Source organism: Artemia sp. Qi Xiang Cuo, chromosome 11 (assembly GCF_049724085.1).
Source record: "Artemia sp. Qi Xiang Cuo chromosome 11, ASM4972408v1, whole genome shotgun sequence".
Taxonomy (NCBI): Eukaryota; Metazoa; Arthropoda; class Branchiopoda; order Anostraca; family Artemiidae; genus Artemia; species Artemia sp. Qi Xiang Cuo.
The window spans coordinates 47,949,327-47,969,228 of record NC_142804.1 but is presented as its reverse complement, the minus strand read 5'-3'; the positions used below and the strand labels follow the sequence as shown (position 1 = coordinate 47,969,228).

Genomic DNA, 19,902 nt, shown 5'->3' with positions numbered 1-19,902 from the left:
TAGGGCCAATGCAAATGATATGGCAACTGAAGTAAACCAAATGATGAAAGAGCTATAGTCTTTTGCTATGGCTAATTAACTTTAAAAAAGGAAAGGATGTATCCCCTCCACAATACGGTTTAATGGCAATGATATTGATTATGACCTGTGTCTCAAGCTTCTTCATATCCATTTGGACCATAGTCTGACTTGGAAAAAACAAACTGATTCTGTTAAAAATCCTGCATGAAAAGGCTAATTTTAAAGCGTTCTTTTCACGAAATGGGCCAGCTCACGAACAGTCCTGCTTGACTTGTATAAAAAGCTTGTCCACTCCAAAATTTAGTATGGTATTGAAGCATGTGGAAGATGTTGCAAAAAAATTTCGCAATTTTGGAAACGTTCCAACTATGGCAATAAAATTAGCCCTTGGCTTTCACAACCATACCCTAAGTCATAAAGTCCAGCCACTAACTGGTATGCCGTCACTGCATGATGGTGGTAACCAAATACTTCACAAAAATCCAAGCGATTGGCCCGGTTTAATGGGTCTTTTTCTTTAAACTGGAAAACGATTACCTTTGGATGTAATCGTTTAATGAAGAACAGTTCACATATCTCCTCTTGGATTCTTTTCACTGAACCAGTTTTCAGTTGGAAAAATGATGCAGTGAGCTATATTTTGCATCTTTGGTCTCCAAAACAGAAATTAAATCTTATTTAAGCTTGCACTGAGTTTATTTCAGATAAGAAGTGAAACTGTTTTCCCACACAGATTAAGTTAATTTTCAGACCGAAATTTGTAACTGACTATCCAGATTTCCTACATATCTACATGGATGGTTTGGTAAAAGGGTCCAAAGATACTTCAGCTGCGACTATCAAAAATTACTCGTTACATAATAGTGCCAGGCTGCCAAATGGATCTTTCATCCTAACAGCTGAGGTCAAAGCTATAGCTGAGGTGCTTAAGGTAGTTAACCTCCTTCGTCAAAAAAGAGTGTTGTCCTCTCAGACTCAAAGTCAGCTTTACAATTGCTTTCTAATATACAAAAAGTCAGCTGCTGACTCGGATCTGTACTGCCTTAAGAATATTCTCTTTAACCTACAAGAGAGACATATTATCATCCGGTTTCAACGGATTCCAAGTCATCAGAGTATACACTATAATGAAATTGCCGATATGTTGACAAATTCTACAGTGAATAAACCCATTTATTTCGATCCTCCCACCCTCTATGTGACACAACACGACGAGGAATACCTCAGAAGCGGTTCCTACCTCCTATTCTCATCTTTGCCTTTTGGGAAAGTAATTTTTTTTAGTTCAGAAGAAAGAGTGACTGATTCGAAGAAAGGAAGAGTATGAATGTAATAAAAGGGACCATCCATACTGTAGATTTTGTTCAAAAGTGACAGAGACTTTGCAACATGTCGTTTTTGAATGCAACAGCAAAATACACCTGGCAGCAAATATCAAACACACGTCTGAAAGACTAAAGATACACAATGATATTGACGAGCTGTTTAAAGCCAATTTCAAAATAGGAAATGAAAGGTACCTGTACAAAAGTATTATTCTTTTTCTCATGCATAAAATAGATTGTTTGAGTCAGTTTACCAATACAGTTTTCTAGTGAAGAAGAGAGTGAGAGCAAGTAAAAAGAGTGGTATGGGTATCAGCCAGTCTATGAACCTTAAACAGATGGGAACAGGCACCTCGAGCATTCGTACTTCCCACAATCCATCAGATTCTCTCTTTCCTTTTTCCCTTTTGTTTTGTGTTATTGTGTTTTTATCTGTTAACCAGACAGAATTTAATCCTTTACAATTGTAGGGCTAGAAAAAAAAAACAAAAAAATTAATTAACATCAAGATTGTAATGAAGTTTAAGGCATCAAAATGAAAGAGCATCTTTGTTGATATCAACACTGTAGTGGTATTTAAGCATCAGATCAATAATCACAAGAAAACCTGTCAAAAGCTGAAAGGAGTCTATTTTGGATTCCAGGTTTTTTTCAGAAGGAGAATAAGAAGAAGAGTAAACACTTGTGTTAGTTTTTAAAATATCATCAAAACCATCCATCCTTCGGCAACTTTGTTGGCTCAAAACACCTGTATATTTGACTCTTCAAAAAATTTCCATAGCTTTTTTGCAATCAGACTAATGCTCCACGTGGAGCAGGCAGATTATCTGTATTTGGTCACAAGTGCTATGTAGAGTTGGAGCCAAATCATGTGATATTTCTCATATCTGTTCTCCAGATTTCTTTGGGTATCCATTTGGAGATGGATTAACTCTGGTTGAGCTCATTGTCACAATACTAACCCCCATCCCAAACAAATCATCAGCAGCACTAGAACTTCAAAGGGCATAGGATTGCAAGTCCAGCATGTCAACCACCTGACTTGAACTTGTCTTTTCGGTTACTTTAAAATGCCGAGAAGGGTTAAGAAAGCCTAATTCTGTTCAGCTTGACCTACTATCTCTGAGCCAGCTAACCTGTTTAACCTACCAGGATTTCCCAAGCTAAAACTAGGCCTACTTTGCGCCAGCTGAATTTTCACTTAAGTAGTTCTAGAGAATTAAGAAAAAGATTAACTATCACTTACAAAAATCTTCAGCTTTAATTATAAACCATTGTAGATTAATCTTATTGAATATCCAATTTTCTTTGAAATTTCCTAGTTTTTTAAACAAAGTCACCAGATGATACACTATAATTGGTGAAGGGAAAGGTTTGATGGCAAGTGGTTTAGGCAAAGCATAATAAGCTCCATTATACTTCATAGTTGTACAAAGTGAATGTTAGTATATCAACATATAAGAAAACAATGCAATAAATATATTCCAAGTGGGGATTTGGACTTTAGATAGATAAGATATTTATTTCAAAAAATGGCTATCACAAGCCCCGAAGGGCCGAATTCGCATTTCGGGGTCATATAATAAAAAAAGACATAAATAGCACAACAACTAAAAAACTGGCTAAACAATGCCAAAAACAACAATATCAGAAAGGCAAAGCAATTAATTATTCTAACAAAAAATGTAAAATTTAAGAAAGTTAAAAAGGCACAAATTAAAAAAAAAAAAAAAAAAAAAATTGAGATAAAAATAATGTTAAAAAGGTTTAAAAGAGAGTATATAAAAAGGGGAAGGAACAGAAGAGCCAAACGGACCCCAGTATGGGTGTCACCAGTAAAAAAAAACAAAAAAAACTAGTGGTTTATTTGATCAGTAATGAAGGGGACAAAGTTTTTTTCATATCTGGAGGTTAAACAACGGATGGGGGACAAGATAGGGATGGGTTCAGATACAGAACGCGGCAGGCGGTGTCTGGATGGGGAGTGTCTTTTGGGGAAAATGTTTTCCGTGCGAGGGTTTATTATTGCATTTTTTGCAAAACAGAGGCACAGCGTTCCTCTCCTGTGCTCAAGAGTTTCCAGCTTGGCCTTTTTTAGAAGGAGTGAATATGGAACCAAAGTTTCTTTAAAAATTATTCTTAGGGCTCTTTTTTGAATAGATTCAATTTTATCTGATTCATCACGGGAGATGCCAGGATGCCAAACTGGACAAGCATATTCAAGATGCGGGTGGACAAAGGAAGTATAAATCCTTAAAGAATGGGATGGGGGGATGTTAAAATTAATTCAAGAGCTTAAGGAGAGACATGGACGCATTAGCTCTACGGACAATATCTTTCACGTGGATATCCCACTTTAAATTAGAGGAAATTCTAACCACAAGTAATTTAAAGGAAGACACAGAAATATCTGGGGGTATAGGGTCAAGGAAGGCGGGAATAGATTTCAAGAAATTTATCGTAATTATATTTGATTTAGTGGAATTTACTTTCATATTTAGGTTCTTAGCTTCATCCGAAATGTGGGATAGAATTTCAAGGGGGTCACTTTTAATATTCCTGTGACATGCTTCGAGGATCGTCAAGTCATCCACGTATTTCCACCTATGGGGAAGTCCTTACCAATATCGTTAATCATGACTAGAAATAAAAGTGGTCCAAATAAGGTTCCTTGAGGAATTCCACAATATATAGGGAGGGGGTTAGAGAAAATATTTGTGTATTTAACAACTTGAGATCTATTTGAAAGAAACGATATAACAATATTTACTAACAGAGGATCAAGTTTAAAGTTAACCAGGAGTGAACGAATTAGGGTGGTGCGGTCAACCAGGTCAAAAGCTTTTTGGAAATCAACTAAGACAAGATTCAGCCAGACATTTGGTTTATCAAGGTTACTTACGATGGTATGCATTAAGTGCACAAGGTAATGGGTGGTGGAAGTTTCCTTTAAGTTACCAAACTGCCGGGTGTTAATACGCGGACAAATTTTATCCTTAAGCCAGTCACAAAGGAAACCTTCATAAAGTTTGGAAAAAACAGAAGTGAGCGTAATGGGGCGAATGTTGGCGAAAGTCAGACTGGCGCATTTTTAGGGACAGGTGTTATAAAACCTTGTTTCCAGCAACTTGGGAATTTACCAAATTTTGTGATGTGGTTGAAAATATTTGATAAAGGCTCAGCAATTTTGTCCGAAAAGGCTTTAATTAAGTCAACTGGGATGTCCAAGGGACAAATACTTGATTTTCTAAGCTTAAAAATTTTATTTATAACATCGGAGGGAGAAATAAAGGGGAAGGAAGTATTGGGAAGAATAGTTGGACTTGAGCCAGTGAAAGGGGGGAGACTTTGCACGATGGAAGCAAGGTACAAGTTTAGATCGTTGGCAGTCTTATTAGGGGGTTCAGGGAGATGAAAATCAGTTTCGGAAGGACTTTTTCCGCATATTTCTTTAATTTTTCTGTACCATTGCTTGGGCTTGTTAGAATATAGATCTTTGACTTTATTATTATAGTAATTAGAAGCTGCTTTTCTTAATTTTTTCTTTAGGAACCTCCTTAGACTATTAGCCTCAGTAATGCGACCTGCTTTGAAAAAATTGATTTTTTTTCTTATAAGTTTTTTAAAAGACTCAGTAACGTAAGGCTTATCTGTAGAACACGTTTTAAATTTTTTCTCAGGGAAGTGGAATTCATAATTACTCCTCAATAGATTTTGGAGGGACAAAGCCTTGTAGTCAACGTCATTTGTTTGATACACTGTGGACTAATTTTCAGTAGTAATCCAGGAGCCAAAATTGAAAAGTCCTGAGTCAGTGAGTGGTATATAAGCGGTTTCAGTTATAGAAAACGACTGTTTAACTTTAGCCAGCAAGACTTAGCAATGATGCAATGTATAATTGAATATGCCATTGTGGCTCTATAGCAGTTGCCTGTCTTGTATGAATAACCCTCAGGGGCGTAGCTTCAGCATTTTTATAGGGGGTCAAGAGGGGTACACATCCTGAGAGTCAAGGGATAAGGACTATATAATAATTTTTTCTCTAAATTATTGGGAGGGGGCAACTGCCCACCCCCTCGCTTCCCCCAAACGACGCCACTGATGACTTTGTTAGTTTGAATCCAACTACTGTAGAAGTTTACAGCAAATTCACAATTATTGTTATTTTAGGGAAATTTCCATGTAGACATGTGTTCTTTTTGTTAACAAAATATAATTACCATCTGCACAAATAAACATAAAAACCTACCCTGCCTGGCCAGTGTGGGAATCCCTTTAATTTTGCAAAAACTTTGTCTCCAACTTTGAACATCGTAGGAAAAATGTCTTTCAATTGAGTTGATTATGATAGAGACACTGTAGTCCTTTATAGCAAAATATGACTGAAAGAGAAGACAAAATTTACAAAAAAAAAACTTGTATGACCAACCTGCTGAATTAGAGCTAAAACAAACAGAATAGAATGACTAAGTGTATATACTGTTATTAAAATGATTATTTAAAAGGAGAACCACATCTCTTGAAATAGAAAACTAGTCAAGGAAGAATGACTGTCTATCTTCATTGCTAAAAAAGTAAAAGCTGTAAAGCCTAAACATTATACATGCACACAGAGTGATAAGAGGGAAGGGAGGAGTGTTTCAAAAGAACAAGTCCATTTAAAGATAGATCTCTTTCTTTCTACTCCCTTGCAAAAAAGCTTCCAACTCACTCCTCTCTCTCCCACAGTGGTGGCACACAAGTGGACCTATGCTTAAGATCAGACATTATTATATCAGTCCTATATTGTATAAAATATTTCTAGAAAACATGTTTGCTAGAAATGTGCTAGTTGGGGTAATGATTAAATTCTGATAGGCCTACCTTAAGATTGCAGTACAACTGCACTAAATCAGACTAACTACAGATTTCAAAAATGGAGTGTGATTTCCATCAAATCCGGACTGAAAGGGGGGGATGTTTTGGCAATCCAGTTAAACTGGAAACAACTCTGAAATTCTAATACATAAAAAATAGCTGAATATAATAACGATAATGTTTTTTTAAAAGAGTGCTTAGCTTGGCAAAGGATGTAAACCAACTATTACTTTCATTTTAGCCACAGTCTAAAGCAGTTATAGCCTAGTTTCGAATGCAATGCAATCAGAGCTGAAAAGTGACAATTATCTGAGGGGATGGATTGTTGGTGAGAGGTTGGAAGTACTTTCCTAGATGTTCAATTAGTCCTAGATGCGTTTCTGAAAGCAAGTGTCCTAAAGGAAGGAGGACAACTGTTCTTGGGCATACCTTAAAAACTGAGCTTTAAGACCATTCCTTAAAGTTTTGATAACATTGCTTAATTGTTTTTGTTAATTTAGCTTATAGGACAGAAATCACATAGAAAAAAAAGAAGTAGCCTAAAGTTATCAATACTCTTTTTGAATAAAATAATCACTACCAAAATAATTGTGTCCCTGCTCCCCCCCAAAGCCTGCTAAAGGGGTTAAATAAAGTCTAGCCATAGACTATACACACAAGCTTGCTGATTTTACGAGTTGATATTATTTTTTATGTTTATTCCTTGTCAAAACTTGGTTTGTAATACCAAATACAGCCAATTTGAAAAAATTAGTAAACTTTTGTAATAACTTAAGGCATAGGGCTATATCTGGCCTCATTAGGGGAGAAGTAGAGCTGAGATGCAATTGCTATAGCAGTGATATTTATATTTGGAGAGAGCAATAAATTGTATATTCCAAATTTTATCTGGTTCCTGTCCTATGCCTAGGAGTTGTATATGAAAGTGGGAGGGGGAATACCCTCCCCCAAAGTTTTCAGCCAGTCTGTAAAAGAATTCAAGTCAGTAAAATAGTGCTGAAAGTGCCACTATTTTACTGAATCAATTTTCATTTTCTTCTTTTTTTTGTTTAGGTAAATGGATTGATGGAAAGATATGACACAAAATCAATAAATGAGGATCAGTGTCAATTGTAAAAAATAATAATAAGTAGATAAATAAAAAATGAAGTAATTGCAATAGCCATATCACTCAACTCAGTCAGTAAAAATGACCAGCCCATCTTTAAAGTTCTTTGCTCTCCTATTCCCTAAGCATTTTGGCTAGTGATGCCTCTGCACCACTAAATTGCTAAATTGGCTATTTATGCACAAAGAGGTAAATATATACATTATCCATTACAGAAATGGAGACAGGTGAACTGACTACTTGATGCCTTTTTTATGCTATTTCAAAAGATAATAATTGTTTCATTTGCAAATACACAAAACCTCTTCCCTACCCCAAATGGTCTCTATATACTACTGCTACTAACAACATCAACTGCAGGACCAAGCTGCCTGAAGCCAGCACAGCTACGCATGCTCCTCCTCCCTCCAAATCTCTTCAAAGCCTCTCTCACTACACCCCCCCCCAAGAAGTTCCTCTTTCCCTTAAATTTCTCCTTGTGACATCGTCCCATCCCACTTGGGGACAACCCACTTTTTTAACCCTAGACAGTTGGCCAACAAGGACAATCTGTCATCCTTCATCCCCATAACATATCCTAGCAATCTCATTCTTTCTCTCATTATAGCCCTAGAAAGCAGGATTGAACCATATTTTTCACACAGCTTAGTATTTGAGATATGGTCAATCAGTCAGGTACCCAAAACAATCTGCAGACAATTTCTCTGGAAAACATCTAGCAACTCTACTTCCATTTTTTGGAGCATCCACACTTCAGAACCATGCTTAACCACTGTCATCACTCTTAGCCCTAACTAATAAATTTCTCTGTTACTTTCCATCTTTTGATACTTTAGTTTCTTTGTGAATGGGTCCCTTCAGTTTCAGATCTATCAGATATCAAGAATTATTTAAAAAGGTGTATGAACAAGGATAGCAATGGAAGTAAACATGTTTATGTGAACTGACTTCTTAAAGAACTTGCTGATATAGTAGGTGAGCTGCTCTGTTTGCTACTCAAGTTGTCCCTTGAAACTAAGAGCCTACCTGCAGACTGGCAGATGGCCATAATTACTTCAATATTCAACAAGGATCTAGAACTCAGCCAGAGAACTACCAACCCATTAGCCTTGCCTAAGTTGTAGCCAAGCATATCAAAGGGACAGTCATTGATGCCGCCATTGAACATATGATGAAAAATGGCCTCCTTTTTACTGGTTAGCATGGCTTCAGGAAAGATACGTCCCTTGAAATAAATCTAATACAATTCTATGACTATAACCTGCTGGAACTATACAAACCATAGTTGATAAAACACTTGAACCTGCAATAACTGCTGAACGTGACATAGATAATAAATTCAAGGAGGCAGTTAAGCAATCATTTAGCAAACTTAAAGAAGAACTCAAAGAAGACATTGATGTCAAGTTCATGGACACTGAAACTTGTATTTCTATGCTTGAATAAACTTCTAATGCTGCAGTTGATCCTACTCTATTACAAAAGCTAATTGATTCTCAAATTGAATCCATAAAAGTTGAAATAAATCAACAACTAGAGAGCCATGTGAGAAACTTGATTGCAGATGACAGAGATAAGCAAAGACGTGGATTAAATATTCTAGCATTTGGAGTGTTGCTGCAGTCAAATGATGAGAAATTCCTTTGTGAATTCCTATTGAAAGAATATGGCCTGCAAGAGATAGCCATAGTAAATTTCTGTTGCCTTGTTAGCTCCAACAGCTCCCAAAATGAAAGTGATCCTTGCAAGACAAGTCCCATTGTTTTTTCGGTGGATGAACTAAGATTCAAGAAACTGATCCTGCAAAAATCATATGAGCAAAAACGAACTAACCAGATTCAGTTTAGAAAGGATGTCTCTAAATCTGATCGCATAAGGAGGACAAAATTTATAAAGAGCTTTATGCACAGCATGCCAATGGCAAAGGAGATTTAGTAATAAAAGGTAATAAAATTAATTCATAAGCCATGCCCACCTCCACAGTGCCAGCTGCAACAGACATGAACTAAATGACTTTCAAAGACATGTAAATAGTGTAAATAGCCTTGCATCTCCTACTATTGAAAGAAGTTCTACTGATGAATTAAGCAGATCATTTTACAGTGAGAGATCAATAAGCAGTACTTTCTCTGAACCAAGTGTTTTCATTAATGATAGTTATAATAATGGCAGCAATGAATCTGAAGCATCCAATTGCCCAAATAATGACACACATAGCCAGAATAAAAGTAGCAAGCATTGGACAAGCAGTGGTCTAAAAGTTGTCTTTAGTAATATAGATTATTTAACGTCAATATTCCATGACATAAAATATATCCTCTCAACAGAAAAAAGCAGGCGTTTATGCTTTTTTCAAGATAAAACCTAAGTGGACTAAAACCCCTCTTGGAGACGTTCAGATCCAGATTCCTGATTACACTTTGGTCACCAACTTATCTAATGTAGGAGGAAGAGGAATAACCATATATATTCAAAGCTCGCTTAAGGTAGAAGACATTAAAATTAATTCAAACTATGTGCCATATGCTGAACAAGTGTGGATTTCAGTTCTCTTGCCTTTTGGGCCCTTTCATATAGGTTGCATGAACAGAAGTCCCAGTTCCCCCAGCCTCAAGCTGTTCTTTCTTGCTATTAGTACATCAATTGGCAATAAAATGAAGGATCAAGGGAATATGAGTATTGTTGGTGACTTCAATCTCCTGTATATTCAATGGGTCTGGGTTCTCAGAAAACAGTTCAATAAAACCATTTCTGGAATGTCTGTTTAATCACTCCCTGTTTCAGACAGTTAGCTTCCTGACTAGATATAGAGATGGTCAAAACCCTTCATCACTTGATCTTCTACTGGTAAAGGATCAATAATCTCTACTGATTATTGAACCCCTACCACTATACAGAGCAAGTGATCACGTATCCATAGCCTAGGTTGCAGTTTTAGACTGTAACCACATAGATCAGAATTTATGAAACATGTGTACACTGATTACAGTCTAATTTGTCATGAATTGGTACAATGTGATTAGTCTTTTATTGAATGTATGCATGTAGAAGAGTCATGGTCAACTATAAAAAGGATATTACTGGGAGCTATTGAAAATCACTTCTGTAATTTAGAAAAGGAAACCAAAAACCCTCCCATATATTACAAAAGAAATTAAAAAGGCCAAGAACAGAAAAAAGAAAAACTGGAAGCTGTATATAAAGAATCACAAACCAGGCAGATTATTACACAAAATACAAACAGACACATAACCAACTGCAAAATCTTACTCAGAAACTACCAAAAAATATGAGGAATCAATAGCAACTGCAACAAAAACTAACCCCAAGAAATTCTGGAGGTATGCATCATCTGATAACCCTGGTAGGCATTCTGTTACACAACTTCTACTGGATGGCATAAAAATCTGTGACCCAAGGGAGATTGCCAATACATTAAATAAGCACTTCCTCTTGGTATTTACTGTCCCTGATAATACTCCAATTTCAGATCGCCCAAGGTATGAAATTTGAAATGGCATGGTGCCTATTAATGTAGCCAAAACTGATGCAGAAGCCTAATTGAAGAAGATTAACCCAAATAAATCTACAGGACCAGATGGAGTACCCCCCCCTCCTGGCTACTACATGAGATATATGCAGTGTTGTTGCATCCTCTAACTCTACTTTTCCAAAAGTCTCTAAGTACTAAAGATATTCTGCAAGATTGGAAGGATGCTTACAGCATGTCCGTACACAAAGGGGGCAATAGAAATGAAGCTAACAATTATTGACCAATTAGTCTTACCTCAGCAATTGGGAAACTACTCAAAGGTATAGTCAACTCAGCCATTATTGCTCATTTAAATGCTAATAGTCTACTATCACCTAATCAACAGGGATTTTCTCCCAATCAATCAGTTGACACTAATCTCATTGACAAATACAAGTATGTCACAAAACCTATGGATGAGAGATCTCCTGTTGACATGTTATTACTGGATCTAGCCAAAGTATTTGATCAAGTTTGCCACAGGAGACTAAACTCTGTGCAATGGGAATCCATGATGATGTTGTCAATTGGATAATTCAATTTCTTACAAATAGGAAGCAGATAGTAAGGGTATTTGGAGACAATGGATCAATCTTATTCTCAGAATCAACAAATGTAAAAAGTGGAGTACCCCATGGAATGGTTTTGGGTCCAACTTTATTTAATATTTTCATCAACAATTCACGTTCCATCATAGAGAATAAAATTTGCTTGTATATGGATGATTCCAAAATAATTGGTCCAGCCCATGACCCTTAAAATGCCATAGCCATCCAGGCTAATCTTGATGCATTCTCAAAGGGAGCAAAATCCTGGCAGCTTGAATTTAATATCCAGAAAGGCAGAGTCATTCATTTTGGACCAAATAACCCTCTGTGCCAGTATTTTATGGAATCCAGTAATGGTTCAAAACAGTCACTTATATGCAGTCATGGTGTAAAAGATCTGGGAGTCTTGGTTGATGATAAGCTCAAGTTTAACTTTAATGCAGAGTCTGTAGTAGCCAGTGCCAACCAAACTCTTGGTTTAATAGAAATAACATTTTGCAGCAGATATCCAGCAGTGACCACCAAGCTCTTAAGGGCCCTGATCAGACCAAAATTAGAATTTGGGATGTGCATTGCTACTCCAGTCAATAAGAGTGATATATCAATTCTGGAATCAGTGCAGCAACATGCAACTAAATACATAATGGGCTTTCAGCATCTTCTATATCCTACCTGATTACATAAGCTGAAACTACAATCTCTCACATATAGACATAGACAGGGAGATGTATTAATGACATAAAAGTTAGTACGTTACCAGAGTATGATCCCCAGCCTGTTCCAGATAGTCAGTACACCAAGTACTAGAGACAACCCCTTGAAGCTTTATTAAAAACGTGCTAATATCAGGCAGCAAAACAAATTCTTCTCTAATGATGTAGTCAGCCTATGGAAATCCCTTAGCCAGAATGCTATTATGTCTCCTAGTGCTGATAGTATTATGTCTCCTTCAAGTCTGCAGTTGATAAATCCTGGTATGATTCCTCCATCATACAACAGATCATTGAGCTATGTTTCTAGAGGATTATGTTAGGATTTTTGTAATTTCTGTGTAATTGTTCTTTGTTTTATATATTTTACTATGGTCCATGGCCTTTAAGTGCAAATCAATTCTGTTCTATGTCAACTGCAAGCCTATACTTCAAGTGTGAAACAATCACTTGAAAAGGTCCAACTCAGAGCACTCATGCTTCTTTTGCTAAACAACACATTCCCTATGAGCAATAAATAGAAAAGCTTGGCCTCCCTACCCTAACATATTGTAGGAAGAGGGAAGACATCGCCATAGCATTCAAGATGATGAACAGTGACACAATCAAACCCATTCTTGTTCAAAGTGAATACACTAGAACACAAGGTAACACCAAGAAATTGCATTAATATTTCTGCAGAAAGTCAAAGAAGTTCAACTTCTTCCCCAACCACATCATTCTATTGTGGCACTCACTAAGCAAACCAACTGTGTCTGCCAAATAAGGTGATAACTTCAACATCAGTGTCAAACATAACTGGAACAACAAGCAGTGGAAAACACTATGGGACAAGCAACAATCCTTGAGTACCATCAACCATCCAATTTGAGTGTATACATGTGAAGTGATGATCTATGAACAAACATTTGTCAACACCTCCTGGCAACATCAATAGTTTCCTATTACCTTAGTTATTAGAAGAAGTGATTTAAGATAAGGTAATAGAAACATCTTGGATATCATAAAGTAAGAATTTGTTGTTTAAAAGTTTATTTCAGTTGTGTCCCGCCATATATCCTAGGGCTGTATATAGGACCATCAGGAGTGGGTGCATTTGTAAGTGAAGTGATTATTATATGGTCGGTTGAAACAAACTTGATTGATTATTATAATTATATCACCAATCTTCTAGACCAAGGGTTCCCAGTCGACATCATACTACTCGATTTGGCAAAGGTGTTTGACAAAGTCTGCCATAAAAGACTTCGAATCAAGCTCCAAGCTATTGGGGTGAGTGGTGGTGTGGTTGAGTGGGCAATGCAGTTCTTAACAGACAGGAAACAGACGGTTAGAGTATTTGGTGAGGATGGAAGGACGATTTTCTCCAAGGTGGCCGCTGTTGGAAGTGGTGTCCCCCAGGGCACAGTTTTGGGTCCAACTTTATTTAATATATATAAATGACATGCCAAAAATCCTAAACAACAAAGTAAGCCTCTACGCTGATGACTCAAAACTTATCGGTCGTGCAGACACAGCAGAGAATATTAAGTTGATCCAACTGGACCTCAATACATTCACTCACTGGACTAGTATTTGGAGGCTTGAATTCAACACATCAAAATTCAAGACTCTCCACCTTGGGAAGAAAAACCCACACACTCAGTACTATATGGATTGTAGGGATGGGTCCCGAAATGCCATTTCCAGCAGCTATGCGGAGAGAGATCTTGGTGTCCTGGTAGACGACGAATTGAAATTTCATATTCATGCACAAGCAACTATTGCGAAGGCTAATCAGACTCTTGGCTTAATCAAAAGAATGTTCACTAGCAGATCTCCAACTGTTATGACCAAGCTATACAAGAGTCTAGTTCAACCAAGGCTAGAGTTTGGAATGTGTATCGCATGCCCAATCAATAAGACAGACCAAGCAGCTCTAGAATCAGTCCAGAGGAGCGCATCAAAATGTATTAGAGACCTCTATGATGTCCCTTATCCATCCCGTCTCTGTAAGCTTAGAATACCATCTCTTACATATCATCGCAAACAAGGCAATGTGATAACAGCATACAAGCTTCTAAATGCTGAGGATACCATTCCTGGCCTTTTCCAACCAGACAATTGAAATAGAACTCGTGGTCATTCTCAAAAGCTTTTCCGGAAACGAGCCAACACCAAACTAAGGAATAAGTTCTTCTCAAATAGAGTTGTCAGCTTGAGGAACTCCCTTAGTGAAAAAACAGTAACCTCTACCAGCATGGATGCGTTCAAGTCATCAGTGGACAGGGAGTGGCTTAACAAACCGTGGTGCACCATTTGGGACGCCACAGATGATGATGATTAACTATTGTCACTGAAGCTGGCGGACACAGGATTCGTCCTATTGCTAGCAAGTGCGATTTAAGGTAATTTAAGGTAATTATATCTGGAAAGAGCATAAAAAAAAGTATCAGCTAGTGTGTTCACCTTGTCCCTATGTCAGCAATGGAATATTGGTTGAATTTAACCACAAAGATTCTCTCTTTGAAGGAAAAACTACAACAACAAAAGGGTAATACCATTCAAATTCCCTGTTCAACACTTTGTACTTATGTATTATACTAATCACACTCAAGAAGTGAAGTTTGGTTAATCATAATGAAATATACTATAATATGATGAAAATATAAGACTTTAGTAACAAAATTATGAAAACTACAACAGAAAATTATGTAAAGCAGGCTGCCTAGAATACATAATATTAAGTACCTAATCTAAATATTAAATTAAAATATACCTGCATACTAGTTTATCTTACTCAGGCTAAGCTGATTATCTCCAAGTGTACACAGAGAAACTGGTTTTAACCAGATCAAGAACAAGAGTATGGTTGGTATAATATATAAGTACCCAAAACTCTCTCTAAACACAATCTTCTCTATCATGAACACTGAATATCCTAATTGGGCCAGATACAGCCCTAGCTAATAACAGAATTCTTGCTTTATAATATGCAGAAGATTTCTAAGTACCATATTTTCAAGATTTTTTTCCATTTTATAAACCCAACCCTCATTAACTCAGATCTTTTTCTTGCATTACCTAATCATTTTCATTTTTAATTTCTCTTGCCTTTATAATTAAGGTTGTGGCAGCCCTATTCCACCTAGGCTACATGCAAACTACACAAGGGAACACCATAATAGCAAAACTATCACCTTAATCCATTTGAGAGCTTTAAGGTCCGCCGGACCTGTAGTGCTCTTGAGTTGACGACTCCCAATTGAACCTCCACTGCCTCTTCTCCCACTCCTTGTCAAGGTGGCATTTGAATGACTGGATTGAGGGAGCACTGACAGTTGAGTCCTTCAATTGATTCCAGTGGTTTATGACTCTTCTTGAGAAGTACATTTGATGGGTTCTTGATCGGGAGCTTAACTTTGGCAGCTTCTTGGAGTGTCCTCTTGTGTAATGATAGCTTGTGCTGACTGCTGCTAAAGATGGTAGAGTTTTCTTCTCAAAGTTTGTAAGTCAGCCTCATATTGCTATGCATGCATCTGTAGACAAGGGTAGGTAGCTTAAGCTGCTTGAGGTGGTCCTCATATGAAGTTGATTTTAGGCTTTTCATGCACTTTGTTGCTTGCCTCTGAACATTTTTGATTAGCCTTACATCCTGCCAATAAGAAGGACCTGCAAGGCACATGCCAAAATCAAGATGGAGTCTGACAAGAGCTTTATATAATTTTATGAATATTGTTGCCTCTTGGCTACTGATGGTCTGTTTTAATAGGCCAAGGCTGGAATTTGCACAGGAAACAACAAGCTGGATGTGGCTGTGAAACTTCAACTTGTCATTGATGATGACACCAAGGTCCTTTTCTTCTTCTCTATTCTCTAGATACTCACTTGTTTTTGTGATGGGATTGTAAATTGAGTAGGTAGCCATTGGGTTGTTAGGTCCAAGGTGCAAAATACAGTATTTGATTGTATTGAATTGAAGGAGCCAGTCTTGAGTCCAATCCTGTAGCCTGTCTATGTCATGTTGGATGGTGTGTGGACTGGTCTATAATATTGCAGAAGATTTCTATTAATCACATATTCATGATTGTGACCATTTTAATCAACTTTTTTTTATTGTTTTCTTCTATGTTTGGCCTAGCCTAAGGAAGATTATACAGGTACCTAGAAAGAATCTAAATGGCACTAGTCTACTCTTTTGGGTAAATTTTTACCAAATCATATTATTGACTTACAAATAAAGTGAATATACCATTCAATGCCTTTTTTTATGCTCTTTCCAAATATAATAATCATTTTTGTTGGAAATGAATTTTATCCCCACTTCTATATATACCAATTCAGGGTATATATTATCACATTAGGGGGGACAAATTTTATTTCCAATGTAAATGGGAGGTAAGTTTAAACTTTACCCCCACCCCCAAATGTGCAAATATATACCCTGAATAGGTATATAGGGTTGGGGGTAAAATTTATTTCCAACAAAAATGATTATTATATTTGAAAAGAGCATAAAAAAGGCATCAAGTGGTATATTCACTTTATTTGTAAGTCAATAATATGATTTGGCAAAAATTTACCCTCTTTTGTTATTATAATGTTAGGCTATCTTCAAAGGGGAAATTTAGGTGCATAATTACCACTAAGTTAACCCAATTTTCTAGGTTGAAAAGTGACTCTAAATTACAACATTGGGTCTTGCCTCTTATTTTCTTATTTTATCCTTCATGAATGAATCCAGGGCCTAAAACAAGCCCTGGGAAGATAGGCTGTAGCTAAACTGTGGTCAATATATACCAAATCATATTATTGAGTTTCAAATAAAGTGAATGCACCATTCGATGCCTTTTTTTTATGCTGATTACAAATATAATAAGCATTTCTATTGGAAATTAATTTCAGCCCCTCCCCCTATATAGGCTATACCTAACCTAACCCAACCTAACCCTGAATTGGCCTATATAGGGGGGGGGGACTGAAATTAATTTCCGATAGAAATGCTTATTAAATCCGTAGTCAGCATAAAAAAGGGTGGTCAATATCTACCAAATCATATTATTGAGTTAGGAATAAAGTGAATACACCATTTGATGCCTTTTTTAATGCTGATTACGAATATAATAAGCATTTCTATCGGAAATGAATTTCAGCCCCCCCCCCCTATATAGGCCAATTCAGGGGTAGGTTAGGTATCGCCTACATAGGGGGGGGGGTATGAAGTCATGTCCAAGAGAAACGCTTAGGCCTATTATATTTATAATCAGCATAAAAAAAAGGTATCGAAATTTGTAGTCACTTTATTTGAAACTAAATAGTATGATTTGGTATATATTGACCTAAACTGCATCAAATGGTGTATTCACTTTATTCCTAACTCAATAATATGATTTGGTATATATTGACCTAAACTGCTATGTCTATACTTTTATTATCTCTAAGGTGTGAAAATCAATACCCATCTATCTTTTTACTAAAAACATATTAGGCTAGCCTAAGCCTACCTAAATATTGAGTTTTCAATATCTTCTTAATTGGCTCTGATTTTTGAAAATGCAATTCCTGTTTTAAATGGAATTTTAAGCCAGACCAAGGGGTTTTTCCTAAGTTTAATAAATATATTTACAGGTCTTTAAACCCTTTAAATCAGGATTGACCAAAGTTAGGCTATGAGAATCAAAATGCTTTTTTTTAGAGACTCATTTGATCAGATAATCTATTTTATAGGTTTTCAATTCTATAGATTGTAAAAGTTCATTGCCTTTTGGAAGAAGAGGTAGATGCTTCAAGGTACCTTCCCAGGAGATCATTAGCCTAGGCTATTGCTGTGAATTCATTCCTGAGTGATTTATTCACGTAGATCAATATAGTAAAGCCCCAAGATAGTAAAGATAGCAAAGCCCCCTTAACAAGAATTTTATCAAAGGATTAAAAATAATAATCCATATTTTAAGCTTCTGCAAATAAATAATACCAGCTTAATATCTTTGCCTGTTTAAGTTCATGAAAGAGATCACAGGATCCAGATTTAAACTTTACTGCCGGTTTTATTCTTCGCCGCCACTTTTGTTTTTTGCCGGTTTTGTTCATTTCTACCAGTTTTAAAGTTTAACACAACCTAAAGATGTTTTCCTATTATAATGCTTCCAAACATGGTCCTCTGTTAATTCCCTGTTGCTTTAAGTTGTTAGAATCAATAAATATCTCTGAAATTAAAGGTAAGCACCAAGTTTCTTCTTTTGTCAATAGCATTTCATTTTGCGTCCTTTGCTGTATTTACTTCACTTTTTTTGTTTCGTGCATGATCTATTTACTATAAATGTGAAAAATTGAATTTTCAGTTCAATCACAAGTAAAGTGGCTGAACTTTATCAAGGGACATTCAAAATCAAAACATTTTATATGTAGAATCCATAGTTTTGAATAAGAAATAAAGAATACAGAAAAATAGAAATCAAAGGGACAAAAGAACAATGTGGATAATATACAGTCAGTGAATGAGAGACACGAAGGGAAGCAGGTATTTTGGTAAGGCTTACCGCCAAGCCGTCTCTAGTGATAAAAAAATGTAAGAGAAGAGCTAACCTTTCAAGATACTTAAGAAATAAAAAAAAAACTGATAGATCTCTATTTAGTGATCAGTCAAGTTTGAAGGGTAATTCTAATCATAAAAAAATTCTTTGAAGACGCCTGAACCTTCAAAAATTCTTAGGCCCAAGTTTTCACAACTTTTTGTGAAAGGTCTATCAATATGGAGGCGGAGATTTTCTCCAAGCCTCCCTTAAACTGTAGCAGTTTGTCTTGAATAGCCTTACAACAGGGAGACTAAGGGGTTGGCATCTCACCTTTTTATTACAAAAACACTTGGAGCGTGAATAAAATGTTTTGAATATATACTTACTTACGTTTAGGCGAAAAGGGAATAAGGCATGTCTAGGAACAGAATTTACTCGATGAGCCTTCAGTGATCCCCTGAAAGTTTAAAATGATGACCTAAAAATCATTTTAGTAGTTCTGATTATGTTGGCATATCCAAAAACCGAGCATTCCTTAAATGATTATACCCATTCAAATACCAATTCACTTAACTTTAGTGACGAATTATCATAAAGTAAGGTCTTGACGAAAATTCCTTTATCTTTACTGTCATAATTAGTTCTGAAGGTAAGTAAACCTTTTTTTTCTAGGGTGTCATTAAACAACATCAACTTCACTGTCTTGGCTATAAAATAGGTATCCATCGTATTAGAAAAATTCTAGATAATTTTAGATTCCCTCTCAGGATAAATGTTTTAGTCTGTAACCATGCATAAAAGGGATCTTGTATTCATCAACCGACTAAATTACAAGGTGGTTCATGACAACCAAGGGAAGCCAAGAAGCTTCTTATTAACTCATATTTTCCTTGTTACACTTATTTTGCGATTTAATATCTGTTTGATAGTCTAAAAATTAAAATACTCTTTATTAAATCAAACTTCTGGGAGCAACGTGGGCTCAGCTCCATATTACGACAAAGGTGAGATATCTCTCAGATTGGTTTTTATGTGAAATCATTGTGAATAGTCTAAGGAGTCCCGAGATATCTTTCCCCCACCCATGAGTCCAGCGTCAGCTTTCTGTATTCTTTCAAAATCCTGGTTTCATGTTGAACTATCCGGCAGAAATATGATAATCAAGCTGTTCCTTTTTGCATGTATATGCATGTATATGCTATTTCTCTTGCTAGTCTTCATGTAAAGTATTTATTTTTTTGTGTATCTTTTATTTCTGCCTCCCTTTTGTTTCTTTCTTTCTAAACATATACAAGTTGCCATCTTAG

General features: G+C 36.3%; 1 protein-coding gene across 3 annotated transcripts in view; it reads right to left on the bottom strand.

The window, feature by feature from the left end:
• The window catches only part of LOC148947067 (uncharacterized), a 54,713-nt gene extending 36,602 nt beyond the window's left edge, over window positions 1-18,111 (bottom strand). For 2 of the 3 annotated variants that reach the window (XM_089096859.1, XM_089096861.1), the window contains exons 1-2: window positions 18,055-18,111; window positions 5,596-5,728 (exon numbers count right to left, since the gene is read on the bottom strand). In XM_089096859.1, the coding sequence (XP_088952985.1) occupies window positions 5,596-5,658 (63 nt within the window). In that variant the 5' untranslated portion in view covers window positions 5,659-5,728; window positions 18,055-18,111. The remainder of the gene's footprint in view (window positions 1-5,595; window positions 5,729-18,054) is intronic. The other variant, XM_089096860.1, reaches the window with a different exon arrangement.
• Window positions 18,112-19,902: the final 1,791 nt, after the last annotated feature.